Below are 26,814 nucleotides of genomic sequence, written 5' to 3' on the forward strand. Positions count from 1 at the left end.
ACTCAAAGGGATTACCTCTATTTGCAGTGTCATAAAGCGGGCGCAGATCATTTGTAGTACTTAACTTTGGAAAAAGTTCAACCAAGTAGAAAGAGAAATTTGTTATTATTGGCTAGGGTTTTTCACTGCCTGCTATATGCATTTGTGATGGTAACACATAACCTTAGTGGTTTAGAAAAACTATGCCCCTCCAATTTAGAAATTTGCATTTCTTACTGTAAAGATGACTTTGTCCGTCATGCCATTATTTCCTGGCCCTAAGGCTCAGCCAATTCATTTATATTGTCTTCAATAATGTGTAATATGTTGAGTTTTTGGATGTAAAAATATTTCAGAAACACTGACAGTGATGTGTGTTTGTGTCGATGTGTGTGCATGTACGCATGCACATGCATGTTTGCCTGCAGTGTGTGCTTTCAAACAAATGACACAGTATTTCACTCTCAGGCCATAAACTTTGAAAGTCACTCTAGCTTTACCTCCAATATCGCCTGCGACTCTCTCATAGCATTATTAAACATATCAATCTCAATCATTTTCAACAGAAAAACACACAAACCCATACACCAATAATAAAAAGTAATAAAAAATGTTCAGAAAAAGAGATGTTTTCTTTTTCTTTCCATTTATTTGAGCCCAGCAGCAATAGAGGTGGACTAAGTGTTGGAATAGCAGGGCCAAGACATAAAACCTCATCAACTCTTACTATTTGTCTGTTTTTGGCATCTCTTCATATTCTAAGATCACCTTGTGGCTAAGATGTTGGGCAGGTTAATAAAGAATGAGATGTAAGAAGCGGCAGCAGACAGTAAACGGCTTAAGACACAAATAGATTCTCGGCAAGTGCACATTAGCTGATGAACATTATTCCATAATGGTATCATTACGTATGATGAATTCAGTGATTTACCCTATTAATGTACTGCAGAAATTTGCCTGAGGGTCCAATGATAGTGTGTGTGATAGTGTGGGAGTACAGTACAGTATGACGCACTGTATGTCAGCAGAGGCACAAGCTTCTCTTGCAACTGATTAGAGATTTGTGTTAGGTGATAAAATTGTGTCCTATATAACACAAACCGTTTAACATGGGATTCCCATGTTGTAGCTTTTTTTTCTATAGGTGTGACCTAGTTGTTATTTTTGTTGCTGTGTCTTAACCAGCACCCACACCTCACTGTATCACCGTAAATGCACTTGGCATAAGTTCTTACGGTAAAATCTATGCCCATTACCTTAGTCGTAACCCTGAAGTTATATTCTTTTATCAATGTATTTCAGTGGCCCACTTCTTTTTTTGCTTCAAGGCAGAATCTCATCTCTAACTGAAACAGAAATGACCCCAAAACTGTGGTAACAACAATGTACTGGTGAGGTGTTGATAGCCTTGGAGAAAGAGAAAACACAGGACAATTCTACCACTAGCCTTCAATATACGGATGTTGCCACAGTCATAAAGGGACACAGTTTTCAGGGTGTCTCGGATCTTGGTTATTTGCTGGGACAGTTTCGCCTGACAGGAAACAACATAAAAATTTAAAATGTGAAAGTTTAAGCTTTGCATGAGTATGTATTAGTCATCATTTGTGTGTGGAGTAGGAGATCTGGCTAAAGTTATCTGGACAGTGAGTTGATCAGGCTGATAAGCAAGAAAAAGAATAAAAACATGATGAAAACAAGCCCTGCTTCTTGTAGAACTCTGAAGACACTATGAACACCATTTTAGTTCGACTTGTAATTAACCATTAGTTTATGATAATATTCCTGTCATGACCTAATGGTGCAAAAATAACATGCTTCCGAAAATGTCACAACTGATACATATGATGAGTAATTGCCAATGAGGTTAACGATGCAGAAAGCGTGATTATTGAGAGCTTGTTACCAATTTCATGCACTTCAGGGGAATTCATGAATTAAGGGAAATCAATTGATGAAAATGAACTTTTCGAAATACCTTGTGAGAGGCAATTAATCTTCAATGGGAGAGCTGCACTGGGCATGTAATTCAAAGATAAGCTATCACCCACTTATTGAAATAGTTTCTAATTTATTCATGCTAATCAGTGTCTTTCAGCCTCGGCATCTTGCTTATGTTAAACAAAATTCCTCTGCATGGGCCACTCTCCTTTCGCTCTCAAGGAAGATCACTGGTTTTTCAATTAGTGGCTTGGCAACAAAGTGTCTTTGATAGGCGCGGCCGCGTGCAAGGCTTATTTCAAATCATTTATTGTCAAAATGAAACACTGAGGGCACACTGCTTTCCAACAAGGAAATATCAGCCTGTGACCAAACGACCGTTGTTATGGGTGATCCTCTGTGTATCTCAGCTCTCCATGTGTGAGGAGAGTGTTTCTGTGTGTGTGTGTGTGTGTGTGTGTGTGTGTGTGAAATGGATGATCTGATGTGAGGACACAAAGCTCTGTCTCCATCTGTCACTGAGCCTTGATGCAGCATTAAAGGTCAAAGTTCAAACTTTAGAACCCGGGTCGTGATTAATGGGGAGAGAGCAGTTGGCAGCTAGCAGATACAGAGTCATGGGACAGGAGCTCGACTCAGTGAGTGTTTGTCTCTGCTCTTTGCTGGCTGTTCGCTCAACAATTTGTCATACTCCAAATATGTACTGAGTCAAGACAGAGAAAACACTGCGACTGTAGTTAGGTTCTAGTGTTATCATTATCTATTAAAGGGGAAGTAATGAAACATTTATGCAGTAGTAGGTTGAAGGCTGGGCTTTTGACTTTCAGGGAGCATCATTACATACGCTCACCTCAAATTTTGGATCTATTACCAGGTTTAGCATGAGACATCCGACATCATGACAGTATAAAATTCACAGAAAACTACAAAAAGCATGATATATATGTCCTCTTTAAAGTCAAGGTCACAATTCAAGATCCAAAAACCGATAAATTTGTAAGTTTGTAATTTTTTAAGTGAGTTGCCTTTACTTTATAGTCCTCTGCTGTCAGAATAAGACAGTACACACTGTTGGACACAATGTTAGACCTTTCTCATCTATAGTAGGGATGTGCATCTCCATCACTGAGGCCGATGCAATACGCATCTCAATGCATTGCCAACGATCCAATACATTAAAGATACATATGAAGCAACTACCAATGCGATACGATACAAGTCACCCCTATTGCGATGCAGTGCGATTTGACACGATTCGATTCAACACAATGTGATTCAACTTGATACAATGTGATTTGACGTAATGCAAAAGAATGAAGCTGTGCAATTCAATGGTACAGAGAGTTTGATTTTGTCTTAAGCATTCAGCAAATCATAAATTAACTAAAAAAGTGCCACCTTACTTCACATTTGTTTCTCCAGTACTGAGTAATCATCTCATTTATGCTGTTTCTTTTTGACCACTAAAAAAACACTTGGATCTTTCACAAACAGGCCTTTTCACAAGTCCTTTGTAGTGTAGTGTTCTCTGTCTCCAGTTTATGTGCATATGCTCCATGACCAAAACAATTACTGTCAAAACAGTTTAATAATCCACTTACTCCCACGTACAGAACAATAATTCTGGGGCAGGAGTTCCACCAAGAACGTTTTGGCAGCGCACTTAGCTTTAGCATGCTAGCGCACTTGAGAAACAGTTTAGAGAGGAGGAATCAATCTAAATATTAAATTACTGGTCACAAATGATTGGTCACATTTTGACATAATAAAGGCATACAGCCTCTCCTAATAATTATATACAAATAAATCATTTTTTGCTGATGCACATTTTTATTAGAAACCATGCGAATTCATCTCAAATGGTATCTAGTGCACACTTTTTTAATTGAGGCACTTGCACTGTGAACGTTTGTGCTGGTGCACTGATGCAAATCTTCCCATCTCTAATCTATAGCTTTATCAATCGCAGATGTTAGACGTATAAAGCGATAATTCATACAAAACACTGCCTTGAGTCTACATTTTCAGAGATTTTGTTTTATTGAAACTGCCTAGTTGCTGCTGGGAAATGAATTCTTAGAGATGTGAAAGGCCTTTTAGAGCACAGAAACAGTCGACTTTCATACTTTTCAGAGTGCCCTTGATAGTTATGACCGTCTTTCAAAACATCCTAGTTTGGCCTTCTAGAGAGCCCATCATCATCATCAGAGCAAATCTCATTGCTCTTAAGCTATTACCTTAAAATATTAACACGTATCTCTGATTGGGTCATTGGGTAGAAATGAGTCTTGAATTTCCAGTAAGAGTGAACTGTCCAGACATAAAGAAGTTTTTCAGAATGAGTACCACATCCATTCATTGTTTGTCAAACTCTTCCTCTCTCCTCTCTCTGTCCTGATTTATTTCTCATTGGTGAGTCATATAAGTCCATGATAAATAGCACTGGCTGCCAAACAATTCAAGGCTGAAGTGCTGAAAAGTATTACTGATTATTCTCAGAGTGTGTGTCAGTGTGTAAGTGCGTCTGTGTGGTACGTGCGTGCGGCATGTGCGTGCGGCATGTGTATTGTTATTTGTGTGCGTCAGCTGCCACATTCATTCTCTGATGGTGCCCAGTATCGACCACTTTTCTTCACAATCCTCCTCGCAGGGTGGTAGGAGAAGATTTGGACGAAACATGTAGGTAATACAGGGCAATTCATACCCACTGAGGTCTTTGGAAATGCCAAAGTCATGAATATTCAATAAATTGCTCATTATTAAAAACTCTGAGCTTGTACTTTGCAGAATATGGATGTCTGTTCTTGCTATTTGTTTACAGCATTACTCTAGAGCTTTGATTGTTTAAATGATGATATTCATACAGAATATCAGTGACTGATCATTTAAAATAAGAAAGTGTTCCTTCTCTGATTCGCCTGGTTTTTGTATCTTTGATAATATTTCCTTAGCCATGTCAGTCTAGGTCTATAAATAAAGATGACCACTGGATGTTCTAGCAAAGCAGGAGGGTGTCTGCAATTGGAACCTAACACAACTAAAAGTCAAGGAAGCAGGCTAAGGGAGGAAATCTCTCACTGCTCTTTAATTGCACTTTGGGCATCAGATGGATTTCTGGGATGAGACAGCCGGGCGGCACCCTACTGCTGGTGGTCAGTCTGGATTCAGGGTGATGTATGCAATTGTGCTGTAGGGCCGGGAAGTGCAGCCTGTGATATTTATCTGCCCAATTAAGGCCAGTGTATCTCGGAGATGTCTGCCAATGCTTCACCCCCAACAAATCTGTTTCACAGCTATCGTACTGTTGATGAACGTTGTACTGTATGATAAACACCGCCTTGAGGACCGTGCTTGGATCCACACAGAAGTGAGAGAACTCATGTCTCTGTTGTGATTTACACCTCTGAGAACCAACACCACAAAAGCCATGGGCTAACACCACTGGCTGATGAAAATTCTGAATTTAGATTGTTCTCACACTCAATTTGACAGTGTTATCCTCCACGGCATTTCCGGAGTGGACTGCATGTCCAGAATTCAACAAAAATTTTGTAGTTTATTTCAATTTCTCTACATAACACACCTTCATTTACAAACAGAGAGGAGCTACAGTTATTCATCACTTACAAACATCTCTGACCTGAGCATTATGTTGTAGCAGATGTTGTAATTAAAGACAAAAACAGATACACATTTCAGAGTAGAGGAGGGCACAAAGACTGCGAAGAGAATGTTGGATGATGTCCAATTTGGACAGTGTGGTAAAACAACTTCAAACAGGTATGAATTCAGCTAAAAACGATGACATTGTTGGAAAAATATGTGCATGTCACTGATTTGAATAAATTAATGATTGAGAAGTGTTTCTGTTAAAAAGAGAGACACAGCTAGTGTGGTGAGTGTGGCATTAGCCTGGCGTCAGACCTCTCCATTCAACCTAATTCACACAGATCTAGTGTCAAGATTCAAGATTCATTTTCTTGTGTACTTGCATACAAAAAACATTGAAAAAGAACATGAAATGCTGTTAATCCCAGCTCACAGCAGTGCAACAGCAATAGAAAGATATTCTCCTAAAAAGGAAGAAATTCCCCTAAAAAGGAAGAAATTCCCCAAAAAACATGCCAAAACAAACAAAAAAGAACAAACAGTTAGCAGCAGAGTGCATTACAGTGCATTTAGAGAGAAAGTGCATGTTTCAGTTCAATGTTGACAGCTGGTGCATGTCAATGAGTGACCAGCACTGATGGAGGGGGGGGGGTTATATAATCTATTTTGCTGTCCAGAGAACAGCTTCTGCGTCCTATCGCACTGCTTTCAATATTTCCTCTCCAGCGCAGCTCCACACAAGGCCGTGGTTTCCTTTGGGCCCACTGGGCTTAGCAGACCGAGCTCGCTCAGCTGATTTAGCTCCCAGCCAGTATTTCTTGTAGTAAAAGTCTTACAAAGGTCCAAAAGAAACTGACGATCATAAACATATTTTCCTTGCACTCAACACAATGACAAACGTTGACATGGACAAAGAAACTGTATAGTCAGAACTAGGAGAGGCCGCCACAAACATTGGTCACGCCGCCATCACACCAGTTCATGGAGAGAGAGAGAGAATAATACAGACAAGGACCCCTACATTTCTCCTCTTGTCTCCACAAAAAAACTCCTTTGTTCGCTTCCTTAGTGCAGTTTCTCCTTAGTAGTGTTGGTAAGAATGGCAGGTAGCAGTTAGCAGTTAGCATTTGACAGCTAGCTAGTTGTTTTGATATTTAAAAAATACATCCAAAGATGATATTTCCTTTTCTGTTCTTGCTGATTAATGCTGTAACCTCTTCTTTAGAGTCCTTTCTGAAGATTATTTGAAGGTTATGTTGCAAAATGTTCCACTTTTTAGGTCCAAGTTTGAGATGTATTCAGGCTTTGTATATCAGAGCTTTCTAAGTGATTAAGATATTTACATGTTGAGATATTTCAGGTTAAGTGAAACTTGCCCTGCTGGTGGTGCTAGTGGGAAAGGGTCACCAAAGTCATTAGGATTCATCCTCGGGGCACCATGGATGTACAGAATTTCATGGCAGTCCATTTAATAGTTGTTGATCAAATGTGACAAAAATGGTGACAAGGGTGGATGACATTGATGCAGTTATATGTCAACTTACAGAAATATTAACTCTTAACTCAGTAAATTGGCATATTTATGGAAACACTAAGACAAACACACCACCAATCAGAAAATGGCTGACATAAACATGATGTCAAACTGGGTAACACAATTCAGTCTCATTATCAGGCTAATAATGTATGACGATGTTGTACTGATGGAAATAATGCAGTGGAAATGTGCATTATGCTGAACTCACCATGACAACAGGTAAACATAAAGTAAATATTGAGTTTGCATGAAAGGCAAACAGCAGCAACAACAAATAAACACTAGAGATGGGGACAGATCAGTTAACAGCAAGGCTTCTTACTAAAATTATGTAAAATAAAATGATAAAAAAAAAATGAGAAACTGGAATTATAATAATAGTCTGTATTAAATCCCTAGTGCCCTTTTCACCTGAGGTAAATAAAGCCACTATTTGAAACATGACATTAATCCATGACTCTTCAACGATTTTTACAATGAAAGCAGAGACACGATAACTTGATTTGGTTGTGCTTAAAGGTGAATAGCAATGATTATCACTGTTAAAGATCACACACACACACACACACACACACACACACACCAAATGACACATAAATGACAATGATTAGTGGTTAACTAAATGTCAGGGGCCATAATGGCAAATCTGTTCCTTTAGACACACTCATATTCTCTTTACACTGTCTCTGCAATATCAATGCCAAGCTGCATTGTTTTACTGCATTATTTGTCCACTGAGACTCTCGATACGCAGTTATTCCAGCTGGTGACGGTAGCACTGACTCACTATCCTCAAACATCATATCACACATACAGTCATGAGGATCTGTTTTTTTCATCGGTGTTTTCAGATTTCTATTATTACCAAAATCTATGTTTGCTACAGAACAATCTAATTTTATTTTGACCAAGAGCTCTATATCCTTGACATCAATATCCATATGATATTAACCCTGCATTGAAAACTAAAGCTGAACAAAATTAGGGCCTCAACTAACAGTTATTTTCACTATGAATTAATCTGCCAATTGCTTTCTTGATTAGTCAAATAATTGTTGTCTATAAAATGTTAGAACAATGAAAAATGTACATCACCAAAAGGTCAAAACCCAAATTTATGTAAAACAGAGAAAAGCAAAAGGAAAAAAAGCATATACTCACATTCGAGAGGCCGGGGCTAGAAAATATATAGTCAGGGGATCACCAAAGTCATTAGGATTATCATCTGGGAACCATGAATGCATTAATCCATGTAGATGTTAAGATAATTTTGAAGTGAAAACTTTGACCCGCAGGTGGCACTAGAGGAAAAGTCAGTGCATCACCACAATCATTAGGATTCATCCTCTGGACACCTGGATATCTGTACAAACAATAGTTGAGATATTTCACTGAAAGCCAAAAATGTCAAGCTGTGAGTGGCGCTAGACAAAAGGTCAGAGGGTCACCAACCTCTGTCAGTGCAAAAGTTCATGCCGATCCATTTAACTGTAGTTCAGATATTTCAATCTCGAGCAAAGTGGTGAACTGACCGACTCACCAGCCAGGCAGACCAACATCGCCCTCCCTAGAGCCATGCCGCTAGCATGCCTAATACTTAGATTGTAGTATCACTGCCAATTCCTCTTTAGCCTTGAATTGATTCTGGGTTGTACCTATTTCAATGTTAAGGGATTTCACCTTTCACGATCCATTAGGTATAAAATACTGATAAAAATCAAATTTTCATTTCAAAGTAGTATCAAAGTGCAATGGAATATTTGTTATCTTGTCAACACTGCTTTGCATCTCCCTCTGTAAGAGATGCATTCATGTACACAGAGTAGAGAACAAGACATTAAGGAAATCAGTTAAACCGCAAGGATGACATCTTGGGTCGATTTTACAATTGTTAAGCAGAACAAGCACAAGACTCACAGAGTGGACCACAATAACTACTGAAAAGTGTGTTGAGAGGTAAAGCTTGCACACTTGTGGGTGGGGCCTTAATTTACTGAAATGGCTGCCCAGTAAGAAGAATGACTTCTTCAGTTGTTCATTTATTTATATTAGGCTATTATAGTAAATTGCCAGTCCAGGAGTAGCTCTCAATTTCATCTTTGGGTGAGTCACAGTGAATATTGACAAAATGTCCCACTATGTTTTGGTTTCAAAGAAATATGGAAACCTTAACATTCAACTGTTTAAGCCACTTGACATCAAGTTTAAATGGGAAATTGTTTAAGCAATATGTTTGCACAGTGTAATCTACTTTTAATTGAATACAGAGCCAGGCTTCAACTATGCTTAAACTTTATAGTATTGATGTTGCTAATCCTCAAGAGGAATTCTCACCAGTGAATGACGGAGAAATGTCATTGTGGAGGTGTTCGTTCCCTGGATTAATTCAGAGAGTTGCATTAAAGTGTAGTTGACAGGACTGTATTTTTGGACTCAGGTCATGAGAAAATGAAATCTATTTTAAATGCACCCAGTAATTAATGAGAGTGACAGAATCATAGCATATTAAGAATGAACTGTGATTTCCTGAGCCTTTTTATGCCACACTCTGTAATTATACTCTATCTCTGTCCTGACATCAAAGAAAAGAGCGACGACCTGAGCTTTAACCCTCCATTTCACTTCTAGCTGAGGAACACTCTTCCCAGACTGACTCACTCCATGGGCGTGGGCGATGAGTTTTCACTGTGGATCCGCACTGATCCATATTAATGTCCAAAGCATTTTCATCACATACAGGATTATGTCTCACATTTTTGAAAACGTTAACCCTATGAAGTACTGCATCACACTGTGGCATCATGTAAAATCTTACATAAATCCTGTAAAGAAAATAATGAATCATAGCTTTGCCATTTATTATAATAGTTCATGATCCTGTACTAGTTTGGTAGAATATATATATAGATATACATATATATATATATAAACTGATTCAGAATACAATATGTCAGCAAGATTGTTTAGCCTCGCTTGGCCTGGAATTTGGGGGTTTTAGGTCAATCAATTTGGGTGATGATAGTTTGAAACACATTACCAATGCCCATGTGAGCAGCCAATGGTGAAAGGAAGTATGCCTCTTTCCCCCATCCTCGCTTTGACAAGATATTCTTAGATGAGAGGTGCTGTGCATATTTAATACATTATCACATCCACAATCTTAATTAACAGAGAGGGGGGAAAAGAATGGTGGCTGAGGAGGAGGGTAGTCATGTGATGTGAAGAGGGGTGGGTTGGGCCTGATACCAATCTCTCATTGCTCTGTATCCTATATGAGATAATGGTCAGGGTAGACTGTAAATAGGTCAGCATATGCATGGTGGATATGCAGGGTGAAGACCAGTGTTACAGTAATAGAAGTAAAACAAAAGAAAAAAATTTAAATAACCTGGCTGGTGTGGACCAGGAGCAGCTAATGGTTCAGAGTTCATGGAGTTGTCAGGGATATCTCAGTTTCACACGACAATCAGTGCACAGCCACAAGGCAGAACCCATTCACTGTAATCTTGTTAAGTCAAGTAGTTAAAGGAAGGGTTTAACTGCCCAGCATTTACCTGTGCCAGATGTATCTGGAGGAAAAAAAAAAAAAAAGTCCCCTACTAGTAATTCAACAGACCCTGATGGCTCTGATAATTATTGCTTTTGGCTAAGATTATGTGAGAGACCTTTTAGGGCACTGGTAGATCTGAAGTAAAGCGATATGATAAACATTTTGGCTGCTCCAAATGTTTGATGTAGTAGTGCACTGTTGCAGAAATATGGCATTACTGTAGTTTAACTCCATCCATACGTCACTGTGCAGAACATTACACTTTTCATAGGTTTCTCTGTATTTGCTGGTGTATCATACTGATAGTACTCCCACCAGCATGCATGATTTATTTTTCACAATCAGTATATGGTGCCTCAGATTTCTCTCAGTTGCAGTGACGACAAAGAGCAAAATATACTATATTGTGCCCTTTACTTCATGCGACTCTGAGCTGCGATGCCAGTGCAGTAGTGTGTTTTGAATTCTCACTTTATCATGGGCACTCTTTAATAGCAATGAAGCTTAGGGAGGAGAGGCACAGATGCAAACATCTAATTTGTTGAGGTGACACAAGGTCTGTGAGGGGGGATAAATGTCTTGCAGAGATTAAATGATTCTAAGAGATGAGGGAGCCGTCACAGCCATAGTTAACCCCCCCCCCCCCCACCTTTAATGCGTAGCATGTGATTCATGTGTTAAGAAGTGTGACGCTTACTACAGATTCCTGTTGCTGTAACACTGATGTAATGTTCAGGTGAGGGGAAACCTTGTGAAATGTGATTAGAAAGAGAAAAATATTAATTTGTGGCTCCAATTGGAAAATGTGTCGCTATTTCTCATTCCCATTAATAGTTTACAGGTTTGCTGACAAAATAAAGTTAACACCACACAACTTCTATGGAGTAGCACAATTATTAAGACATGTACCTTGTTCCTTAAAGTTATAATCTTGAAGATTTTCATTTAAAATGTCTGTTAAGTCTATTAATCGCCAAATGAGGTAACACAATGGTGATTGAGCCTATGGCCTGCTGATGAAAGCTCTTGCATTTGAAGTATAAGTATGATTATTACAGAACAGGTGTCGGTGGCAACTTTCCCGACATGCATTCAAATCACAAGCGGTGCAGTTAGTGATGCATTTTCCCATCACTCAGTGGGACTGATTTTGAGGGAGGGTCAAAAACACACCTGCAATTACTGCTTAACGCCATGTGGTGCCGCCAAAGAGAATGAAACGGAGATCTTCGAGATACTTTAAGTTCAATGACTAACACTTTTCTATTTTAAAACCTTATATGAACCCTGCCATGCGCTTGAAATGGGTTGAGACCATTGCATATTTCCATACATATACAGTAATCCCTTATTGCTCTTATTTTTTGTGTTACTCCTCACGGTGTACTATCTAGCAAAGCAAAAGTGCCAAAAAGTCCAACGCCATGAAATCCTTTTACTTCAACTGTAACATTCGTGTAGCAGCATTAATAAATGTTGTATGCTTGGACTGAAAAGCCCAGATTAAAGTGTCTCGTTTTTTTTTTTCCTCAGCAAGTCTTCCCTTTCCTTTCAGCAGATGAAAAAAAAAACAGCATGCTCCCAGAAGCCTCAGCAACATGACAGAGCAGCTCCCCTGCTACATCTCATCTGTAAAGAAATCCCTCTGTTCTCCATGAGTGGGCTTAAGCATGTGTACACAAGTATCGCACCGTGACAGGTAATGATTCACAACACACAGAGTTTTGACAAAGGAGATAAACAAAAGTACAATACGGAGTGAAGTTATGGAGGTGCCATAACAGTGCATGTATGCTGTGGCCGCACATAAATAAAGAAATGACAGAGTGGCTGGCAATATATTGAACCAAATTTTTAACTACCTCGGGTACCCTGTCAAGAGACTTGACCGTAAACATGTATCAGCTGGAGTGAGTCATCTGTGTTTCCTCCTTGCAGCTCACACTCAAGATACACAGCTCCTTCTCAACAGCTGGTAACCCATTTGCCTGATGACTCAACAGTTGCAGATTTAGATAACAAAATCACAACACCATCAAGCTTCACTAATAACTGAAAAGATGAAAAGTAACGAGTATAAAGCTTATTTATGGGTCTCTTTGTTCAACTTTTGTCTTATTATTTTAACTACACATATAATGACAACATGTTTTTCTGTTGTATGTTTGTGTTTTTGCATCACCGTGCAACCGCTGTCAGTCTCTTGGTTGTAAATGTGTTATGAAGCTAATACTAAACAGAACAAACAGAATTTTATTTCTAAGCTTTATTTAACCAAATGATTGTTTCTGTGTAATAAAAACGGAACATTTGTTAACTATAGAACAGCAATTTGTATGCATAGGTCAAACTGTAGCCCAATCTGAGCCACTAGGTCACATCCATCAGGAATTCAGGGTATCGCAAAACGTATTATACAGCTGACAGCTGGCACATTAGCTCCGGCTTGATTGTGGCCATATGGCCAGTGGTGAGGAGCTGCCATGACCCGAAACACCCCTGGTAAGATTCCCATTACAGAATGTTCTTCAGAAAGCCAACATCTACAAAAACATGATGGTCCTGTAGTGACTATTACTTCCTGCCAAGTAGATGACTACAGTTTATCACATGTATATTTAGAGTCACGGTGCACCTGTAAAATGTTGCTGAAGGAGAAGCAAAGTGATTTCAAGTTTAACCCAAAATACCTCTGCTGGCTGTCAGCCACTCTACAGTTCAGTCACTCACAAGACTGTGCAACCCGTATTTTGCTGGATGTACAATGAGGAATTTTTAGCAGCTGGTATATATAATGTGGGTTACTGTAAACTGAGTAGAAATGGGTGGGCTTTATATAGTCAATACTGTTCAGTTATCCATTTTAGAAGGTTTTTTTCTTAACCCCTGCACTTGCGGTTTGATCTAACTTTAACCATTTTTGGGGTTTTCGTGATAAACACTCGACCTGGATTGTCTCCAGCTTCAGGGGGATACAAAGATATACTTTTCTCTCGTCTCAGGGAATCTGCCGATACTGAGTGCCAATACAATATCAGTGTTTCCCGTTCAAATTTAATATCTGGAAATAATTCAACCTCCAACTGCTAAAAGTTCATTGTTAATGAGATGTCAGTCTTCCTTTTCTAAGACATTCACCTTTTATTGAACTTTGATGAACACGTAACAAAATCCAAAGTTTTAAAGCCACATTGATTAGCTGATTAATAGATTAGTTGATTGCCTAAAAATTATTGGCAACTAGTTTGATATTTTTTCAAGGAAATATAGCTGAAATTCTCATGATATTCTTATGATATGTTGTTAAACCTCATACTGTCGGACAAAAAAAGACATTTGGAGACGTCACCTTGGATTCTGGGAAACTGTGATGAACATTTTCAAAATTTGCTTATATGCTATGGTCCAAACAATTAATTTTGAAAATATTTGGATGACTAATCAATAATTATAATAAGAATTTGTTGCAATCCTATAATGTACAAAATGTACTTTTAGAGAAAACATATGGAGACGATTTTTAACATTACCTAACCACAGTTGCATTGTTGACACATCCCACTTCACAGTAAAGGACTCTTCTGCCTTCACATTAAAATGCATTTATGTGAAGCACATGCCAGATGTGACGAGTGACAGCAGTAACACATCAAAATGAGCTCACTGCAGCAAATGTAATACTTTACGTTTTTATTGGGGACCTGTCACATCTAAATAAGGTCACTATTTGGCTTGATCCTGATTTGATGGATTGGTTCAAGTTGGAAGGGTGGGTTTTGAAAGAGGGACTTAACCATTCGCTAGGAGGAAACAAGGATCAAGGGGGAGAAAAAGTAGGGAAGAAAGGAAGTGCTGCTTGCTTGCGGGGCACTTTAACAAGCGTCAAGGCTGCTGATGGACACATTGGCAGTGGCAGAGATTGCCCCTGTGACCTTTCAGCTATGGGACAATCGCTATAACTGCAAAGCCACCATGGTGCTCAGGCAAGCTGACAAGTGCTGATAGAACACTGCATTTATATTTGAGGTGTTAAGCTTATGTGTATCTACATCAACAAACAATAAGTAAGCCAGTAGATGTTCAGTGTCTTAATCAAAGGTACTTCCAAATTAGAGCATTTGAACAGAGTGACCCTCTGATAACAGGACAGGCTTGTTAACCAGCAGGCCATTTCTAAGGCGGGTGAGGGTGAGTTGTACTCTGATCAACAGCCTTGTGCCTGTCGGTATGATAGACAAACCATATGAACAACCATGATAATTCAAAAGGCACTTGTTGTTTAAACCAACCACACTGCCACCTCACACCCACTCAGTTTTATAAGTACAGTGCAAGGAGATGGATGTTGACATATAATAGCCAGCGGCTTAGAAAATCTGGAACAACAAAATGAGCTCATGGCACACTGCTTTCTGGGTTGTTGCTGATGGTGCCCCATTCGTTGATGTTGTCTTAACAGGTACGAATACCTGAGAAGGTAAATGATGATTTGTTTTGACTATTCTGTTGTACGGCCTCACAGGCCAGACTGCATGTTTCTCATTCTAAGGAACAAAGGAAGTCCTAATGAGACTCAGACCTGGATGTTAACTCCGCCCATGGACCCAGCTTTCAGCTATCATTGGTCAAGTATGACCTGCGACCACTGACATCATCTAACCAACAAAACCAGCAGACAATTTCAAATCTGGTCTCTCTGTGTGATGCCCCATTGCCGTCAAGAGTCACCCTCTCCGCACTGCACTTCTGCAAAGCTGAAAGAGATACTCTTCTTATCAGACAACAACAAAGGACAATGGACCACTTCGTTCTTATCCTAACCACTTGGCCACGGTATAGTTTAACATTAACTCAGCAGTACTTGAGTGATTACAAGTTCATAACCGGTTAACTACTGCAAGCCACGCAATGTTTTTGAAGAGCAATCAAGCAGGCGAACGAATTGTCTTCCGACGTCAACATCATCTCTGCTTTCCACTCCACTGCAACACACGGGATCGGACAGAGACATGACCCAGACCCAGCTGATGAACAAGGACAATGGGATCACATGCTCCGTCACGCCGCTGGACCCGCTCAATGTGATCCAGAGGAAAAGACGGATGAACACATATCGGATTGTTTACTAAGACGATCACCAAGTAAAGCTGACATCTGGGCAGACTTAGACTGTGTGTTATTTCGATGCTAAACGCTGATGTTTGATGCTAAATGCTTATACGTAATGTTAAATGCTTTGTGAGAGCTCCGCTTGTTAAGCTGTGTTGTTTCGGTTGATCTGACTGTTGATTCAACTTCACTTTGGTTGTGGTTTCACTCAGTTAGACTCTGCATGCATTTCTCTCTCTCTCTCTCTCTCTCTCTCTCACTAACGTACGCGCACAAACAGAGTGAGTTTCCATGGTTCACGCTCAACTCAGACCGGCGTTTTCAAATCCTCCCGCCTGTGTCGCCAACTCCTTCGTGGCCCACACATGTGATCTCACCCACCACACGTGGTTTGAGTCCGCCATATTGCTTTGTAGCTCCCCCCTTTGTTTTACACGCCACACACACACACACACACACGTACTCAGCTATAACAATGTTATGACAGAACTAGGGTATTAATCATTTAACTAAATTTCCCCCTCTTATTTTGATAATCTTTATTTTATTTAGATAGCAAAATTTAGGAGGAATTATTTATGAGACTGAATCAGTGAGTTGGTTATCAGTGTCCTGTCTTTCAGGATTTAATGGTGGATTTAATGTGAATTAAATCCTATTCTTAATAATCACTTATTAATCAATTCATTGACAAATAATTAATCTGATAATTACACCAACACTGTTTATCTCCAATGAGATCTGAAACCTCACAGGATGGCAGTTTACCAAAACTCTGTCCAGGCTGGAAATTGATGTGACTTTTTTTTTTTTTTTTTACAAACTCTGTGACTTTTGTTTTTGTACCATGGTGTGGATAAATACCAAATACATACGCTCACACATGGTGCAGGCCAAACAAAACAAACTGCAGGTATGATCACACCCCTAAAATAATTTTCCTAAGCTCACTCCATATGTCATAACAGCAATGCCAGCTGGAGGGCTGTTTCCACTTGCACATTTCACATTTCACATCTCACGCTTCTACATGGAGTGTATCTGACCCTTACCTCTTCTATTAATATTATACTGCATGTGTGGAGGGATGCATTTTTCTACATTGTGTTCTTTTGCAATTAATCCTAACCTTGTCTTGGTTTGAAAACAGAATAAAAATCATTTGGTATGCAATTACAATACAGCAGATATCTGCTTAGGGCTACACCAAGGGTGAGAACACTAGACAGGGAATATAGACCATCACAATATCTTGTGAAATAAAAACTGAAATTTAAAACAGTACGTAACAAACTCCTTTGACAGCTTGACTAAACATCCTTATTAATATTCCTACCTTAACATATGCAGAGGCAAGTGGACCATAAATATTGTAAATCTTTGTATCAGTCTATTAAAAAAATAGAACATGCATTTGGACTTTCAAGTGGGCTGAGTTCCTGTTTAGCAGCTAAGCAACAGTTTGTGGCATACAAACTCAGCCACCACTCCAGCAAGTAACAATTAGGATACTCTCATCAATTAGCTCCCTGTGCCCACAGCCTACTTAATGTCCCATAAAACACAAATACACCTATTGACCTTGTTAGATATGGAGATGCCCAAGATGAAGCCCAATTTTGTCAGCCTAAGAGCACCACAATTGCAGTTTTATTATATTAAAGGCTGAAATTCAAAGTTTTAGTACCTGTTCATCAATACAGAATGCCAATAACTAGACAGAGTTCAGCTAAGATTCCTAAGAATCACATCTTATTTTGTTACCTGTGATTACAAAACCCAGGAGACTTGATTAAAGCAACATAGTCTGCCTCAAGTCATTTAACCAACAAGCTTCGACTTTGTGTTACATAGCCTACAGGCACAAAATGTACCCTACAATGTCAGTTTGCCTCCACAGAAGAAATGTCTCTGTTGAAAAGATTTAATTTTATTATTTAACACAAAGCAAAATGGCTCAAGCACTTGTTCTTATTCAGACTACAAGTGATTGACAGACGTTTTTACAGCACAGATGGTGCCAGATACACCTGTGACCATTACCGACATGGACAACAAAAAATATTGTCAGATACGCTACGGAAATTCTGTCGGTTAAATGATCCGTGTAATAAGTAACAAACAAGATAAAAAGGCAGAGGAAGACATAAAGTATGTAAAAATATGCAATTATCTCTTGAAATATTGTACCCACCAGTCATATCCAAGAGCATGCTACATACAACCGCAGATAACTGAAATCCATCAGTAACTAGTTATGGAAAATGGGTAACTCACTACATGTATTACTTAATATCAGTTCAAACACATATGCAAAAGAAAAGGGGACACACACACACACACGGACACGTGCCTGTACAGAACATTAAAAGACAATCTATACACACCTTTTACAATAAGGTTGAGGAGCTTTGGCCGTGGATTGCGCTCGCTCTGAATGGAGCACGTGTACTGGCCGTCATCAGTTACATCCACCTTCTGTATCTGAAGGCTGTACTCATGTTTGTCTCCAACGCTGGACACAATGGACACACGTGGGTCCACAGACCACTTGTCATTCCCTGCGAATATGATGCTTGAGCGGTTCAGCCAGGCTCCTTTAGAGATCCCATCCAATAGGTAGCACCTACAGTGACAAGAGACACTACAGTTAGACCTGTAGAAATGAAAAACGACTGAATGCAGCAAATGTTTATAATGATGCCATTGTGTTTGCTGTCCAAATACCTTTTTAGAAATGGCTGCTATCTTTCTTGCTAACTAATAATATCTCTCTCTTTAGAAGGCAAAGTAGAAAAGGATCCCAATAAACAAGTTCTGAGGTTTAATGTAAATAAACAGACATCCTGAAAATGTTTGCACAATATTGATTTTCATCTTTCATGCAAGACCAGTGGAAGGATTACATTTTAGTTATAGATACCATAAAGCTAGTCATAAAAGATAGAAATCACAGCACCTGGCAAGTGTGACTCAACCATTTATAGCTGATTTAAGACTCGGGTTGACTCAAGGCTGCAATCGCCAGAGCCATGCGTAATAGTCATGCATACAGTATGGCCATTCTGTTGTTATTGTGAACTCTCTCAATGGATATAGACATTGGGTGAAAGTGCATTTCTTTTTTCATTCTTTTCATTGACAAGTCAAGGGTTTGATGTAGCAGACCTTGTAATATAGATATTTATATTCAAGCACTTGCTTAAGTGCATGTTTACCTCCATTTATGGCTATAAGGCTTGTACATGTGATTTAATATTTTTTTAAAAAGTTTTAGTTTTAACAAACACAGAATTTCGTGCATTTGGCCGCATTCTCTCTATTGTAAGAAACAGCAGGGTCTTGAATTTCAGCTTGAATATTACCTGCGACTTACAAAAACACAAGCAAAATAGCAAACAGAAGGCAACAAGAGCAACTCTCGGTTGTATTTGGACATATATTTTAGATGCGATCATCAGAGGAAAACCAAACATCTGGTTACCAAATGATTGTCCTTCAGTCCAATCACAGATAATCAAACTAATATCTGGCCGTGAAAAGGCTGCGTTCTAGGACCGTAGTCTGATACAAGTGTCATTCCCGAGGATAACGCAATTTACTTTTGAAAGCTAATTGAACACAGACAAAGTGCAAGTACATACAATTCAGTAAATTGTACACCATGATGAGGATTGGGTCACCATTGTCAGAAAGCATTTGTTTTACTCATCAATCCAGTACTGTTTGGACTTAAGAAATCTCATCATATTCCGTGACAAATACTGTAATAATGAGTAGGAAAAGAGGCAATCAAGTTTGGCTCTTTAGCTGTTGTCACCATGCCATGCAGACTGCCAGCACCAGTAGTAAAGCCACCGAGGAAATCAGTTTGGCACTAACCACAAAGCGCTTTACCCTCTGTGCCAAGAAAGTGTCTGTCGGGAAAGCAGTTAGAGGACAATGGTCTAGTCCAGGCTGGTCTCCTTTAGAGGAGGTACAACCCTAGAGGTATTGTGACAAAGCACTGGCAAACAATGGAGAAAGGACAGTAATAAAAAGAACACAAGAGAAAAGCTCAGGTCCTATGGAACGTCCATATGGACCTATTGGTTAGTTAGCCCACTAAGCAGTAATGTTGCTGGCTCTTAGGTAAGATTTACTGAAGGAGCCTCAAGTGAAGTTTCACTCCTTTTCTATATCTTTGTCAACAAAGCAGGAAGGACATGATCTTAAAGGCATACTATGCAGGATTTTTTTAAAGACAATGTACAGACTAATACAGAGGCCTCCCCACGGGGGCTCCAAACAGTTTCTGTGGAGGCTCAGTGGATGAAAGTGAAAAACTATTACATTAGTTATTAAAAGGAGATCACATAGAATAGCCTACATGTGTGTGATTTGGTTAAAAGGATAGTTCAGAGATACAGTAGTTTTGGGGATTTTTTTCCCACTTTCCCAGAGTTAGAAACAAATAAATGCCTTCAAACAGACCTTTTTTATGTATTTTGTGTAGTCTAAAGTATTTCAAACAATATCAGGCTATCTTGGCTCAATTGTTGAGTGTTCATGGGATCAAATAACATAATCGTGATCCCACAGGCATCTAGGAATTGAAACTAAACGAGGGGGGCTTTTTCCAAGCTTTGTCTGAGGGGAGGCCCACAGTCTCAGAAAAGCCCTGAACTAATACAAAAATAATCCTGCTAAATCATCACTTATGACCCACTAGAAGTGTGTGGCGGTGTATGTGTCTACAAAACCCTGCCCTCTGCCTGTATTTTCTAATTATTTTGCTCCGTTTGGGATGTTTCTGAACATCAACCTTTGGGCAGTGGGTGTGTAGCCCCCAGCCAATAACAGTGCGCAGGGTATGAGGTTGTGTAAAAACGTAGCGACCAGTTTATTTTGCTCTGTTTGTCTTTTATGTGCTTCAGTGTTTCCCCTGCTTCTCCGTCTCTCTCCTCTGCTCCTCTGCTCTTTGTCTGTCTGACCACGGGTGGGGCTGAGCTACACACACACACAGAGCAGAGAGGCCACGGCGGACAGGATGAAGCTTCGGCTGCATTCACACAAAATCCGGTAATGTGGCATCTTCCTGCAGGGCTGTGTAGAAGTGTGGGCGTGTTTATTTGTGCTTTTGAACGTAACTGCTGTGAAACAATTAGAAAATCATGTTTTATTTATCTGATTCAACTGCTTTGTTCTCTCTTCATTCACTCTCTAGCTCTCTCTCTCTCTTGTTCTGCTCTCAGCTCGCTCTGGTGTCGTTGAGCCGGGAAGGAGGAGCCAATGTTGAATGCTGTGTTTACAAACATCAATGAAGAATCCTGCATAGCATGACTTTAAAGAACTGAATGATTCAGACTATCTGTCTATTATTTTCAGATAATAATAGATATATGGGCTACAATTGCAAAGTTATTGTTTTCCATTTGTTTACAACTGCTGTGAGTGCCTAAACATTAATGCACAATACACCTGTGTGCAGCCTGCAACGACTATTGTGGGCACCGTATAACTTGCTGTGCTCTCATCATAATATCCTTGTAAAACAGTAATTATAACACACCTTGTCTCTAGTGTAGCTGCTATTGATTTCTCTGTTTTCCTCACCTAAAATCTACCCTTTCAGTATCAAATATTCACTCCTTGTAGGCTTGAAAGGTGGCTGTTAAAAGTTATTATAAAAGTCCAGTCCTTCATAGAGATCAGAAGCTGGCCTGCTTGAATTCATGTCAGCTACTGGAAAGGAGAATGTTTTCCCATGTTGAAAAAATTATCAAAAGGTACACAGAAAATTCTTGAACCACTCCTGCAGAGAAACTCGATTCTCCGCTGTCCATCCGTTTGATTGGTTTGTTCAACACACTCTTACTCTTGCAATTATATGCTTATATAAACTGCTGACCACAGGTGCTGTTCTCTGTGAAGGAGTAAACTACAAACTTTTAACACCCACCTTTCAAGGATAGATTTGGCATGAAGTGTCACTTCAACAAAGGCGGAGAGCCAGTTTATTGGCTAGAGGACACTTCACCCTGGCAGGATCCCTACTCAGACTCTTGACATTTTTCTTTATCTTGATGAACTAGTACTTGATGTTCTTTCGCTGTTTTAGCAGTTTGCTTATCACTGTCGAGTGTCTGTGCCTTCTCCCTCCAGAAATTTATTGTTATCTTACAGTTTTTGTAAACTCTCACCATGGAGTCAGATGCTTGTATGCATACACCTCCTCACCAAGGTATGTGTCCAAACAGGCCATTTTTACATTAGCACCTCGTCTCAGTGGTTGCTGTTTACTGTGACTGCTTCCTTTGTTGCAGCTGGCTTGAATAGGAACCATGTAAGAACTCATCACAAGTCTGGCATGAGTTTGACAACCCAGTGTAGCAAATTTAGGCTGCTGTGAGGCAAAGCCTGACTGCCTGTGATATCGACCAGTTTGATGTAGTGTGAACTGAGTGCAGAACAGTCATGTAAAACCAATGGATAAAGAATACACTGTACATACAGTACAACGTATGTATTATTGCAATATTATTGCAATAATATTGTAGCAACAATCATCAGTAAATTAACAGCTGCACAAATCTGTGTGCACTATCCTCAAATTCCCTAAAATCAGACTTACCAAAGATTTCAAAGTAAGTTTATTTAATAATTTATCATCCAGCTTGTTTTTACAAGATGGAAGGGGGTGTGTCATAACCAGGATAATTAAGCTGGACTGTTTGACCTCTTTTTCATCTCTGCATAGAAACTAAAGATGGAACAAATCCTGCTTAATGCCCGTATATATATTTTATCTTCCATGATAAGACAGTTTTAGTTGATAAAATGCTTTGATATTAAAGATATTTGCAGTGGAAAGCTTCACTCGGTTTACCTCGTCTTGTTTTTATTTCCCTTTTTTGAGAGCAATACATATTTCTGCCACCATTTACCATTAGATCAACATGCTACATCATGTACCAATGCTATGAACAATGCAATATTAAATGAAAACCACAGCAACCTTTCAATCAGGCAAAGCAGCACAAAACTGATAACACCTAAGGTGGACTTTGATTCCATCAAGCCCCTTTTCTCTGGTTGCCCACCAGGATACAGGCTTCCCATGGTTTATACAAAGCTCAGGTAATTATTCGATTCTGAAGTAGCTTTGACACCTAAAACATGCACTAATTGATACTTTTATTTATCCCTGCTTCTGACAAGTGACTGCATACGAACCAGCCTCATTACAAGCTTCTTTTTTTTCGTTGTATTTTGGCTCACAAATAACAGAGTTCAATTCAAACCCCAGTGATTATGTGCAATGTGCAAAAGGAAGATGATAAGCTGCTGTTTGAGCACCTCACATGAATGGAAAATGATGACAAACCATTAATTACAGTATGGCAGCTGGTAAGAGAAGCAGATTGTAATTCGTTTAGCCAAACTCATTCAAGCTCTTTGATCAGATGCCATAATTAACACTGGGGCATCATGCTGACCCAAATTTATACTTGCTTCATAAAATTGTTTTCTAAGTTCTTCAACTGTAAATATTCTTCCTCGCACTAACTCCACAGATCTTGACTTGTAAACATATTTCAATGTTTCACAGTCTAGTAGTTCACATTCAGCAGTTTTTTTTCCGTACGTTTGGCAGAAGAAATGAACAAACACTTCTGGATGGGTCCCTCTGTAGTCTGAGATCTGTTCTTACGTAACGGTTACATAATAAACACACAGGACGGTTAAACTTTGAGCCATACAGACCCCATGTAAGCTCTCTTTTCTCTACATTTTTGCACACATACAACTTCAGCACAATACCTCTACTTATCTTTTGCAATACAGGAGAAGACATATATAAGATGTAGCCAACTTAGTTTTTTTTAATGTCTTCTTTTCTAGACAATTAAGATGTTAAATAAGCAAAAGAAAAACTTGGGTTTTCATCATGTCACCTGCTAATAGGGCTGAGCTATTTCAGAAAAATATCTTATTACAATTGTTCTGACCAATATTGCAACTGCAATTTAATTAAGAATAGTATAAGCCTGTATTTGCTGTCTATATGACATGAAACAATACACTGCAAGATATGTATTATCACAAATCTTTTTTTAATAGAATGCAGTTGCTTTTTGCATTTAAAAATTAATCATGACATTCAAGTCACACTGTATATATACAGTGTTATAGAATAATTATCATAATTTTGTATATACACTTCAATCTGCCCTGCTCTTTACTTGCAGCTGATGTTGCGCTAACATAAGCATCACAGTACAGAGTCCTGGAGGTTTCTGAGTTTTAAAGGTTAAAAGCTTAAAGTGATGATATGATGTGCTTTAGAGTTAAACTGGAAGATTTTGAAAACTCTGTTCAACAGCTGAAATTTACACTCAACAACTACCAAGCTACGTGCTAGCTACCTGTCTGAAAATAACACGAGGCCATCACTTAGATTGTTACTCTAGAAAAAGACTTCATTGGTCTTTTCTTAAACACCAAAAAGATGTGACCTCCGAAAACTTGCCAAGACACTCTCAATCATGTATCGTAAGTTATCATTAAAATTGCAGCTCTTGTTATTTCAAAATTGCATTCAAATCTGGATATCAATACTGATATCAGATATTGGTCAGATACCGACTCAAATAGCTCGATCGGGTATTGGTGACAATGGTTTGATCTGGTATCGGATACAATTATTTTAATAAATAACGATTCAGCAGATTTGTATGTATGTCTATATTTGTTACATTTTGTTTTACAAAGTTAGGAAAGCAATTTAAAAGCATGATCCCAATCTCTTCCACACAGTGAGGCATAAAGCTTATTAATTAAGCACTGGTATGAGATCGGTACTCAGTATCGGCCGATACCCAACCCCAAGTATTGGTATCTGGATATAAAAAGTCAGATTGGTGCATCCCTATTCAAATCGCAACTTTGACACAAAAAACATATTTTTGTTAGCATTTTTAAGGATGTGAGAAAAAACAAACCTGCAGCCACACTTAATGGGGTATAGCTTCAATTCAGGCAGAGCACTGAAGTTGTGCTTGTTTCAGCTGACTGGCCTCAGCTGTTGTCAATATGCCTCACAATCTCTGACTCATCCACAGCTGTGTGGCTGCTAACATCTAACCACATTCACGCAGATATACACCGCAGACACAGTTCACTCTTCCGATTATGCTCTTGAAAACATAGTTTGCTGTTGAAGCTCTCTCCACACCCCAACCTCCTCTTTATGTAGTTCATATTGTTGATTTAACTGAGATTAATGTCCATGTATGTTTGTTGGGGGGATTAGTGCTCTAAGCAGAATCCTCGTTGCTGCTCGGATTCTTTGAGCGCTCCCTTGAACAGCATAGCCTTTTCCACCAAATATAACAGTATAACCATTTGCTATAAATGGTTAATTCCCCTCCTCCTCTACATTGACAGTTTCTGATCAACACTTACTATGGCGGCAGGTGTTTGCCACAGTCTGGCAGGTGCCATTGTCTCACCTTCCCCAGTGTTTCCCCTAGATTGAGTGGTTTGGCCTGGCGGGGGGGTGGGGTGGGGTGTTGTCACCTATCGGTGTTGTCGATTTTCTTTTGAGAGGGGGGGGGGGGCGAATTAGCAGGCAGCTACACATTTCTCCGTTCTCTATTTATCTGTTTAGCGTCATCAGGTTAGGCTAACCCATTGTTTCTAACTTTGGAGCTAACCCCTTCACTTTTCCAGCAGTTGGAGAAACAACAGACGTGACTTTTCATGGTTTTGACAAACTGCAGCATTTATTAACTGTAGTCTGTACTGTACATTTACTGCCAGACTGACAACTTGCTGCTAACCTTTTCCTCTGCTCCGCTCTCTTTCACCGTTGTTTTTCTGCCACTCGCTCTCTCGCTTAACCGCTCACTCACTTACACTTTGGCCTATTCTTTAAGTTACGCTACCTGCAGTTTCCCAGGCAACGACACATACGTTAACTCATGTTTCGTGACAGTGCTGCTATGAGGCTCCCAAATGCTATTGATTTGCAAATGAATGGATATTTGGTGTGATTTTTGACATTTAAAAAATTTTTTTGGCCTGGCGGGGGATCTCATTGGCCTGGCGGCCCGCCATGCCTGTACTATTATAGGGGAAACACTGTTCCCTATTATCTTCTGGGGAAATGCCACTCTTTTTCACTTAGATTAAGGAAAAGCTGTCATCCTCGTTTCTACTTGGTCAATATCGCATCTCAAGTGCTATCCCAAGTCTGATCCTGCATTTGTCAGTTGTTGCTGTCCTATCTCCGTGGGGAAGCTGCTATACCGCCTGTTTGCAATCATCCAGTCATGTTGACACATTGGGCAAGTTTGCTGCTCTCCAGCCTCCCCTCAGTTCATGGAGCCAACACACCTAATACTCCAATGTGGTAAACAATGGGCGAGCCTTGGCCAAACTTCGTCAGCCTGCCTGTGTTGGTGGGAATGGAGCTTCCTCCCCTGAAGACCAGAGGTTCACCACTTTTCTCTGTCCTATTCTGCTGCTCTGTGGGGATGTCCACCTTAATCCTGGGCCTGGAGACTACCAGTTAGTTTGAGGTGACAGATTCCAAACCACACCAGGACCTGGAGTCTACCAGCTAATAAGAGGGGACGGCTTCAAACACACATCGGTTGTTCACGGACCTACGGTAGTTACCCAACCCGTGCTTCTTCATCTCTCTTGCGGAGAACGAGTTGACATCGACACGGCACAAGGTAACTCTGTACATGAACTGGACGACACTACATGTAGATTGCTGACGGCTGGTCCCTCAACTTCTTTCACAAATATGTTACGATCATAAAACAACAGAAAACCAAAATATTTCAGACTCTAAATCATGCAGAAGGGCAAAAGTAAAAAGTATTGTGTCAATTACTGTCAGACATTACTACACTAACCTTGATTATTTGTGTCTCTCTGAAATGTGTCTAACTCAAACAACTCCATCAGGTGTGTTTAGTATTCCTGGTTATAGCTTCTATCAACAAGGTTGTAAACATGGCAAGGGTGGTGGTGTTATGATCTATGTTAAAGAAGGCATTCAGTGTAAACGATTTAATTTGCCCAGTGATACTCT

The 26,814-nt window shown here is 39.5% G+C and overlaps 1 protein-coding gene across 4 annotated transcripts in view; it reads right to left on the minus strand.

Moving 5' to 3' along the window:
• The window catches only part of negr1 (neuronal growth regulator 1), a 164,347-nt gene that overhangs the window by 90,754 nt on the left and 46,779 nt on the right, over positions 1-26,814 (minus strand). For all 4 annotated transcript variants that reach the window (XM_067596803.1, XM_067596804.1, XM_067596805.1 and 1 more), the window contains exon 2: positions 18,113-18,351. In XM_067596803.1, the coding sequence (XP_067452904.1) occupies positions 18,113-18,351 (239 nt within the window). The remainder of the gene's footprint in view (positions 1-18,112; positions 18,352-26,814) is intronic.

This window comes from Thunnus thynnus, chromosome 8 (genome assembly GCF_963924715.1).
Source record: "Thunnus thynnus chromosome 8, fThuThy2.1, whole genome shotgun sequence".
Lineage (NCBI taxonomy): Eukaryota > Metazoa > Chordata > Actinopteri > Scombriformes > Scombridae > Thunnus > Thunnus thynnus.